The sequence below is a fragment of the Arachis duranensis genome, chromosome 6 (genome assembly GCF_000817695.3).
Source record: "Arachis duranensis cultivar V14167 chromosome 6, aradu.V14167.gnm2.J7QH, whole genome shotgun sequence".
Taxonomy (NCBI): Eukaryota; Viridiplantae; Streptophyta; class Magnoliopsida; order Fabales; family Fabaceae; genus Arachis; species Arachis duranensis.
This window is the reverse complement of record NC_029777.3, coordinates 94,808,219-94,818,549: the sequence shown is the minus strand read 5'-3', so window position 1 is coordinate 94,818,549 and position 10,331 is coordinate 94,808,219. Positions and strand designations below refer to the sequence as shown.

Sequence of the window (10,331 nt, the reverse complement as noted above, 5' to 3'; positions counted from 1 at the left end):
TCTGTATAATGTTTTATTATCCTTAGAATTTGCAAATTCCTTCCAATTTTACCCATCGGTGATAGTTAGCCTTTTCTAGATACTTTAATAAAATCTTAAAAGTATTGACATTTATAAATTTACTAAGTTATGATTATAAAAACCCCTCATCCACAAGAATCAACATTAATAAAAATGGGTAAAAGAGGAAAATAAACACAGAAGCAAGATACACGCACAAAAACAAACAAAAAACTTTATTTGGTTTTGATCACCCTGAAAAGTTACATAATATAGAATTATAGATCTTTCTCTTTTTGTTATTTTCCCTTGCTGATCAATACATTAATGGCCACTTAGTAGACTTACTAATTTTCAGATTAATGATTGTACAAAATTTAGGCGAGCCACTATATCAAAATATAGACAATAGAAACTATATAACTACTTGATGACTGGATAAGTTTCAAACCTGAATCTGGCTTCGGAGTTGACCCAGCTTGAATTCCTGGTAACCAAACCAAATTAGAATGACATACTACAGGTTTCAGCACTTCCAAAAAGAAAAGCAACAATAAAAATTACCTGTTCCTGTAAAGCCTCTCTCAGATGAGATACAAGGCTAGTTCTAGATGATTCTATAGCTGTTAGTTGCTCAATGCAGTCCCGAAGTATGGCATTATGTCCCTGGAGTTCATCCACTACTGTAGATCCATGGAATTGTCCTACTCATTGAAGATTAAATAAGTAAGGGATATCCAAATAAGATGAAATCAACAAAACTCTCATTAAACACATTACCTAATAGTCTACTTACATTACAACTAATACACAAGCTGATTGGATGAATTGGTGATTTGACAGAGTTAAATCAAATATTTAGTGGAGGTAATGATTCAATTAGGGATGTCAATTGGGTAGGGCATCCTACGGGCTCATGGGCTTTGGCCCAACTAAAGAAATAAAACTAGTAGGGTTGGGTTAAAAAAAAGTTGATGGTTTGAACTTTTTCAACCCAACCCAACCCATTCAATCCATTTCTCTTTAGAGATGTCTCAACTTAAGTGAAGAAATTTTATTTTTGCTTATTATAATTAGTTTCTGATTTGAGTATCGATTGGCTACAAAATCAAATAAAAAAACAGTTAACCTTTTGGCATTCATGTATACAGATATAATAATAAAAGAAAATCGGCAAAGAAAGTTATATATGCTCAAGTTATTGGCACAAATAAGCAAAAATTAATAGAAGTAACTGACAATTTGACTAACCTGAATTACTATCATGACCTATTTCCTTGTCTGTTTTCTCAACGCAGCTAATGGCATTTCTGCATTTGCTCAATACAGCCTCCTCATCTGTCTGCCCTCCATAAATAACACGATAACCTGCAACTATTTTGTCCAATGCATTCCCAGCAGATGACCGCTGCAAGGTAAAGTATAGGATATGGAATCAGCATGTGAAACACATAGGAAGACAGCAGGTGCAGAAAATCATCATATGAACATAGAAACTTATACCAATTTCATGTTCAAAGGTTTAGCATCACGGTCATTGTTCTCCGCATGCTTCCCACCAAACTCTTCCTTGAGAAGTTGACCACGAGAACCAAAAACTTTTCTATCTTCCCATATGCTAATCTGCATGATGAAGAAAGTAAATTATACAACTGAAGAAAATTTACTAATCCCAATGTTCCACATAATTTACTTTACTATGAACATCTGAGGCATGTTTGAGAATAACCAAGAACAGTTTTTTTGTCCATTGGGAAAATTAACCTTGTTTAGTTAAAAAAATCAAAAACAGATTATAATCAAAAGACTATCCTTTTAAGCTGAAAAACACATCTGAAGCTTATAATTATAACCAAAAGCTTTTATTTCTGAATTATAATGATTTTATCAAATCAACCCCAACCATCAAATATTGAACGACAATAAAATAATAATCATTTCATATACCATTTTAGTTATTTCATTATATAATAGCAACTCTTTACAAATGATATTATGATCCAAAGAAAACAAATTATCTTAAATTTCCTTTTCAGCTAAACTATCCAAAGCAAGAATTAATTTTCACAAATGAATTATAAAAACAAGTAATTATTGAAATACATTTAATTTTCAGCTTTCCCAAACACATCCTTTAAAATACAAAAGAAGTATGAAGCAAAGCAACATTTACATATTTTATAAATACTCATTTATAAGATATGGAAAGGATATTAGACCTCCCTCATTCCAAAGAGCAATTCATTAAGAGGAACACAGCTATGAACTTGAAGAAAAGAGCACAAAGTTAAAATTGATAAAATTAACCTAACTGACATTCATTTGGAAGAATCAAAAATTTCTCCATTTTGCAAAATTATTTTCTAGAAAAAAATTCTTTACAAATGCCACATAATATACACTTTATTTATTAAAATTATTTAGAGACTGATTTTGTAATAAAGGGACAAAGGGCCAGTTGATTGGGAAACCTGTGCTGCATAAGGCAACCACCCAACTACCAGTAAGCCCAGGACTAATGATAAAATCTAACGCATCATACAAAAAATAAATCCAGAGAAGGCAGTAGTACTCTGGAGAGTACAGTTATTACTATTTACATTACATAAAACCTGATGAGACGGAGGAATCATGTATTTCTTCCTTTATAGTAGCCAACAGGGAGTGGATATTGACACTTCTACTTTGATAATGCTACTCCTATATATCTTTCATTTCCATTGGATTGAATTTTTACATGAATATGTTGCAAACAGGAGCGGCAGGCATTATCAAAATGGAAATGACAATATTTCTTCCTTTATAGTAGCCAACAGGGAGTGGATATTGACACTTCTACTTTGATAATGCTACTCCTATATATCTTTCATTTCCTTGTGGTTGTAGGCTTAGCCTATCAGCATAAAAACATAACACAAAGGGCCACAGTCCCGTTTTGCCCCTCATCTCCCTCCATGAAAACCTTGCATCCCCCAATGATCCGAATTAATACCATTATCAATGCATATTCAATCTAAAACTAAGAAGAAAAATACAAAACCCCAACAAAAAACTTGATGACGGATTCAGTACCATTCTATATGCGAAATCAACATGACAAATCAATTTATAGCATTACTGCAAAAAAGCCTTTCCTTTTCCTTTACATAGCCTATAGATATGAATATTCACAGCAGATTAAACAGTTGGAAACCTCTCCCCCTTCCCCCTCTTCTCTCACTTTTTCAGCTCCATTTTTCTCCTTTTCATGGGCAAGATAAAAGTATAAAACATATTAACCAATTCAGAAAAAGACACATTCCATTCTTGCATAGAATTAATAAGAAAATGCAAATGCTGAGATACACAACACAACAAAAATTACACATCTTTCTTCTGATATTTGAATCAAAAGAACCAAGGACATTTTGTTAGCTCAAACTACCAAGATAATTCTGAATGCTTATGTTGATATGCACATAGTAAGGCTATTTGGTTGGAGCAAAATGCATGCACCTTGAATGACATATTTTCCAAACAAGTTTTATGGGATATGATTAGACGTCCAACATCAATTTGGTGTAAAGCTCATCAGCATTATAGAAGACTTTCCCCTCTCTTGACATGTTATGAGCTAAGAAAGCTATACTTTATAGATAAATCCTTCTTTCGCTTTGCTTTTGTATTAGGAATTCCTATCCCCTAATCTTGTATTATTCTTTCCCTCATCTTCATGAAATTCTTTTTCAATAAAAAAATAGTTTAAAAAGATTAGTAAAAGCTATAAAAATCAGAAAGCACGAATCTCATTTGCTAATTCAGAATGAATGCATTGTTAAATTACCAGCCGAAGCGCTGCATTCCTTGCAAACTCATCACCATGTTCAATCACATCTCGAAGAGCATCGGGGAGAACTTTCCAGAATTCACCTACAAATTCAGACCCTTTTCGCCTGCTATTTTGTAAAATATCATTTGCAAGATACAAAAATGCCAATCTCTTGTCACGTGGAGAACAGTGGAATTGTCTATCCCATGTTTCAACAACTTGTTTGGCTTTATTCATATGAAAAATGCACCAATGTGACAAAGCTTAATCTCATTAAGGATCACAATCTAGCTGCAGCAAATATTTATCTCCACCAAACAAGAAAAGAAATACTGAAAAAAATCATATGCACATTTATTACTGGCCATCAAATAGTATTGAGCTTCATAAATGTAATTGCAATAAAGAAAAAGCGGGAAGAAGATTCTGTGCAAACCAGTTAAAGGAAAATTACACCCCTAACATAAAAAATCATATGGATAATATTCCAACTTGCACATAAACTATAAAACAAATTTAGAAAAATAAGTTATATTAAACAGTAAAAGCGTACTCAATAAAGTCTGCTTCAACAATAGGATATCAAACACAAACAGTAAACTAAATATTGTGTTTGTCTCTTTTTCCTCCACCCCTTTGTATTGTTCCCTTAATACCTCAATGAAATTCTCTCTTTTGTTATCAAAAAGAAAAATATTGTGTTTGTTTCCACAAGAACTTCTTGAAGGATACTCTCTATGCTTGTTTGTGAAGCATTCAGCTTGGACAATTTTTCCACTAAAATCTGTGGATTGAATGTACTACCCATCTTTTGGCACAGATCCACTAGAACACCAGCTTCCACAAAACCTTCAGAGAAGGTAGAAAAAAGGAGGCAAAGGAATATCAGGACAAAGATCAATTACCCAATTAAAATTGAGGATCAATTTATAGTTTATATGTAAAAATATTCATCCACTGTTACGAAAGAAAAACAGAGGTTTATCCCTCGAAACAAAATATCAGCAGTTCAGACTACCCTACCGTCTGCATTTGAAGTACATATGGAAAGCGAAAACAGTAACAAAGAACAGAAATCCAAGGCCAGAGATTCTCAGTTTTCAATGAGTTGTACTGTAAATTGTTATCATTGCCAACAAATAAAACATCGCAATAACCTTTCAGGCTTGAAGACTAATAATAGATACCAAGATTATACAAATAAGTAAAACCAAATGCTCAGGCCCTGAAAAATAATGTTGTAAAGGATGAATGGAATCACAAATCATTTATACAATTTCTTAGTTGATAATTTGCATAATAGCAGTAAAACACACCAAAAAGAAATGAGTACACGCAGAAAGTACTCAAATGACAGATGATCCTTAAACCACAAAGTCACCGAAAAGCCACTGTAAGTCACATTTCTTGACATGTTCTTGCTAAATGATGCATTGACACTACATCCTAAAAGTTAATACTCCAACTGCACTCTTTATGAATAATAATTCCATTAACATGCAATCAACAGCTAAGAAGAGTATAATTTTCTCAGGTAAACATAAACCTCCCCTTTTCAGCCATAGGAGCCACATAAAGCAACTAAACACTAAACTTGAGCATAGAATATCCAAATAGGGCCCATATAGAGTGATTAACTCTGAGGAGCCCCAATTTCCAAAGAATGAAAACAAAGCAACAGAATAGCCAAATATGGTGTGGTGAGATGAGCAACTGCATCATAGTGTTCGGTTGCAGATGGCGGAGAGTCCAAAATCCGCCACAGGATTATGTGTATGGCCTTGCAGGAAACGGTAGATAGACTGAAAGTACAAGTATATGCACAAGAAAACATGCGGAAAAAATGTACATGTAATAGATTATAAAATCTAATCAACATAAACAACTTTCTACCCATAAAGTATGCAATTAATTAATCAAATACAGTAGTAAATTCAACAAATAAACCCAACATTAAGTAATAAAACACCAAAAAACATAAGACCTTAAATGCTAACTATGTCATAGTCAAATACTAAAAGCTCAAAAGAAACCCCAAAGACATTGTCTTTGTCATGTTTTTAAACTAACAAATGAACTATCTAGATTGACTAGCTCTCATCAAGCTCAAAACCTTGGTAGCAAGGTCTCGCATGAAAAGAGAGAAAGGACAAGAGGACCAGAAACAGAAACAGAGTCTCGAAAAGAGGGGAGTTAAGAGTTCGAAAAGTAAACCAACCAAGAGTAGTGGAGGAGGATGAGGAGGGCCAACCGGCGGCGAGGCGGCGATGCTGTCGGCGGTTCTTCGAGAGAACAACGGAGAAGGAAGAAGGTTTGTGGGTTACTGACGTTTGTGTGAGGCTGAAATCGGGTCTCATTCTATGCTTAGGGACTAAGGGGTGTACATGGCAGGTCGGATCCGGTTTAGCAAGACCCGTTAATAATATTTATATTTTATGCTTTTCTCATTAAAGTTAACAAATATTATATAACTAGTGTTAAACCCGTGCGATGCACGGGCTTATATTTAAATTTGATAAGTTAAATTAAAAATAATATTTTATACCTATATAACACTATTATCGTCCTTATATAATAAACGTGTTAAATATGTTGTTTTATCTTTATTCAAAGTAAAATATAAATAGAAGAATTTAAAGTTTATAATATTCTTGAATCATAAGGAGGGAGACATGAAAAAAATAAAAACATATATAATTGTAATAATAACATGTTAATTTTACACTAATTTTTTTTTATCAAAAAGCTAATAAAAATTTATCGACAACCTAGTATCTTACTAACTTCATTAGAAAAGCAATTGGCATAGGATGTTGTGCTCCTTGTTACACATTTCATTTCAAACCTGAAAAAGGAGTTATAAATAAATTAGTTATATCTATAGTAAATATTTGTACAAAAGTATAAATCATAACATGCTATTAAAGCGAAAATAATATTATTCTTACCTAAATATTATTAAAAACCTCTTTGAACACGACATTTGTTGTTGATAACTTTGGATTACCGTCTTCGTCTAGAATTAAAACCCTGAGGCCACTGCGACTCTTAACTCTTGATAAAGCAACATAAAGTTGTTCATGGGTGAACACTGATTTTGGCAAATAAAGTCCTACATGTGATAATGATTGACCCTGACTCTTGTTAATGGTCATTGCAAAGCATAGTGTTAATGGAAATTGTCTCTGTTGGAACTTAAATGGCAATCCTGAATCTGAAGGGATCAAGTTCATTATTGGAATGTACACTTTATCTCCAATATTTCTACCGGTCACTATCGTCCCTCCAATTACGTTGCTGCCAAGTTCGTTAACTATTAATCTTGTCCCGTTGCATAAACCCGAAGTCTGGTCTATGTTTCAGAGTAGCATTACAGCGACTCCTGTCTTCAAAGTCAACTTGTGATTGGGTAGTCTCGAACATTTGATGTCATTTAGGAACTCTGGTGTGAACCACTCTTGTTGTACATCTTCATTCTCATCAGCTTGACATATTGTGTTAGAGCTCAAATACTCCTTTTCTATCCCTGGAAAGATTGTCAAGACAAAATCGTTTACCTTCTCGACACTCTATGTTTCACCCTGGAAAGATTGTCAAGACAAAAAAAAAAACCTTCTCGACACTCTCAAGCGTGGGTGCAAGAATTGCCCTACTCTAAAAATACCTGTAATCTGACATGTTTTACAATAATTTGGATATGCAAAGTCTACCAAATGGTCATCAGTAGTTGTAATCAATAGATCATCTGAAATTTTAACTTCTGATTCATCACCACAATAGAGCCAATATTTCCATTTCCAACATCAAGTATCCAATTAGCAAATCTCTTCATTTCACCTTCATCTTGATCCGAAGAAGACATTAGAAGCCTCATATTTATATGCAGTTTCAGAACCTTACAAAATGACCAGAGATGGGATGAGTTAATAGCGGATGCCAATATATCGTGTCTACTTCCTTTCGGAATCACCGGAAGTATCTGTCTGAAATCACCTCCTAGAACAACAACCTTACCACCAAATGGTTTATGTGTCTTATGTTGATCGGTAACTGACATAAGATCCCTGAGCGTCCGATCAAGTGCTTCAAAGCACATTTTATTGAGCATTGGAGCTTCATCCCAAATTATTAAGCTACTTTGGATGAGCAGCTCAGCCTTCAAATTGTCATGCTTGATGTTGCAAGTAGATTCATCAGTAATTGTAATGGGTATTGAAAATCTAGAATGAGTCGTTCTGCCACCAAGTAGGAGTAAAGAAGCAATTCCACTGGATGCGACATTTAAAATAATCTTTCTTCTAGACCGAATAGTAGAAGAAAGTCCATTCCAAATAAATATCTTACCACACCCACCATGCCCATAAAGAAGTAAAAATCACCAGAGTATGTAATAACAGCGTTGAGTATCTCATCAAATACTAACCTTTACTCATGAGTCATCTTTTGTTTCGTATATAAGTTTGTATGAGTCAACTCATTTGTGTCATATGCTAAATCCTTCTCTATTAGCTTATTTTGAAAAAGGCGAACATCAGACATCTCAGGATATGGCATTAATTGATAGTCTTTTAAAGATCTCGCATTGCTGTTGAGTATCTTCTCATCAATCTCAATAAAGCAGAGATTTTTCAATTCGTCATGAGTCATGTTTAGTCCTAGTAAAAGCACATGGTGATTTTATGAAATATTTAATAAGTAATTCCAAAATAAAACTATTAATATTATTAATAAAAATAAAGATAATAAGATAATACAATCTTGATATAAAAAAAAGACATAGTAAAATACTTTGGTTTTTCAAAGCTTTTCTCCTCTCATATAGTATTCCATCAGCTAATAATGTCCAAGTTGCATTCCAAACACGCTCTGGATTGCTATTGCTATTAGATATCAGTAGCATCGCAAATAGTTTTCTCAATTGATGACCAGATGCGAGTTTATAATTTTCTCAATTGATGACCAAATGTAAGTTCAGCTACCTCATTAATAGCTGTAATGAATTTCCTATCATCGCACAGTAGTCCCATGGAATAGCAAGTATCTTAGAAGCTAGAATATGTAATTCCATTAACTGTCCTAATATACTCATATGTTGTGCAACCTCTCTGAACAGCTAACAAAATTCTCATATAATAAATATCACCTGTACCCGGTGGAACATAATTTAACCTCCCGATAGAATACCCTCTTTTGCATGGATGCCATTCCCTTGATTCTCTATCATAAACAAATTGATTTGGAAACTCACCATACGTCAAAGTTTGACCTGCTTCAAGTTTTTTATTGGCCTCCATCCATGCTAAGAATATCGTACATTTTTCTTCCTCTTCTTCCACGATTTTTTCAAGATCGTCATCATCTTTAAAGATAATGTATCGTCTTATGTCTATGTAAAATCGCACAGCTTTTATTTTTATTGGTTGCTTTAATTTCCTTTTTATTCTCATTTATTTAGTTACGTAAACATATTTTATGAAAAATAATATATATTTTTTTACAAAAGTATCTTTTTTCAAATAAATATAAGTTTAATCTCACGATCAATAAATTCAACTTACAGTTAAAATCTTTTTTTTTATTTCCTTAAATAAAGAGATTGAAAATGAATAACTTATGAGTAAAAAAGAGAAAAAGATGAAAGTACCTCTATTGTTGTGCTGAGATAATCTAAAAAATAACCATATAAACGAATTAAATAGAAAAAAAATTATAAATGTGACAAATAAAAAAATTTTAATTTAAAAATCAAAATGGTTAAGAAGCCACTTAATTAGGAATTAGTATTAGAATTTTAAATTTCAAATTTTTAAATAGAGTTTTCTAATTAGCTAGTGCAAATTTAAAATTTTTAAATAAACTTTTTTAATTAAACGTTTGTTATTCATTAAGAATATAGGAATTTATTAATTTAAAAATAATTTTTATTAATTTCGTCATAAATAGTATCAATTCTATTATTTATCGATAAAAATAAATAAAATTAAATACAATCTAAAAATTAATAACCTTATAAATTACGTAAATTTAGAAAAAAATACTTAAAAAGAGAGAAAAAGATGAAAGTACTTCTACTGTGGAGAGACAATCTAAAAGATAATAATAAAAATTTATAAGTGTGGCAAGTAAAAAAGTTTAAATTTAAAAATCGAAATAGTTAAAAACTTACTTAATTAGAAATTAGTATTAGAAATTCAAATTTAAAATTTTTAAATAGAATTTCTTAATTAGCTAGTATAAATTTTAAATTTTTAAATAAAATTTTCTAATCAAACATCCGTTATCCATTAGGAATATAGAAATTTGTTAATTTAAAAATAATTTTTTTAGTTTCATCATAAACAATATTAACTTTATTATACTTTTTCTAAAATTTAAACAGTATTACATTTTTTTAAATAGTATAAATAATTTCACATCTTAATAAGACTGATAATTCTATTTATTTTATTATAATCCTTTGTAATTAGTATAGTAACTTATAAATTATATAAATTTTTAAAAAATATTCTCAAACTCAATTGCT

At 31.8% G+C, this 10,331-nt stretch overlaps 1 protein-coding gene and 1 pseudogene across 1 annotated transcript in view; both read right to left on the bottom strand.

Moving 5' to 3' along the window:
* LOC107494768 (UPF0400 protein C337.03) overlaps positions 1-6,193 on the bottom strand; it is a 10,147-nt gene extending 3,954 nt beyond the window's left edge. Inside the window, exons 1-7 of the mRNA XM_016115801.3 lie at positions 6,027-6,193; positions 4,541-4,657; positions 3,824-4,071; positions 1,504-1,623; positions 1,252-1,408; positions 565-704; positions 452-487 (exon numbers count right to left, since the gene is read on the bottom strand). Of these exons, the coding sequence (XP_015971287.1) occupies positions 452-487; positions 565-704; positions 1,252-1,408; positions 1,504-1,623; positions 3,824-4,071; positions 4,541-4,657; positions 6,027-6,165 (957 nt within the window). The 5' untranslated portion in view covers positions 6,166-6,193. The remainder of the gene's footprint in view (positions 1-451; positions 488-564; positions 705-1,251; positions 1,409-1,503; positions 1,624-3,823; positions 4,072-4,540; positions 4,658-6,026) is intronic.
* A 563-nt stretch (positions 6,194-6,756) lies between these two features.
* On the bottom strand, positions 6,757-8,455 carry LOC110273048 (uncharacterized; annotated as a pseudogene).
* Between the last annotated feature and the right edge of the window lie 1,876 nt (positions 8,456-10,331).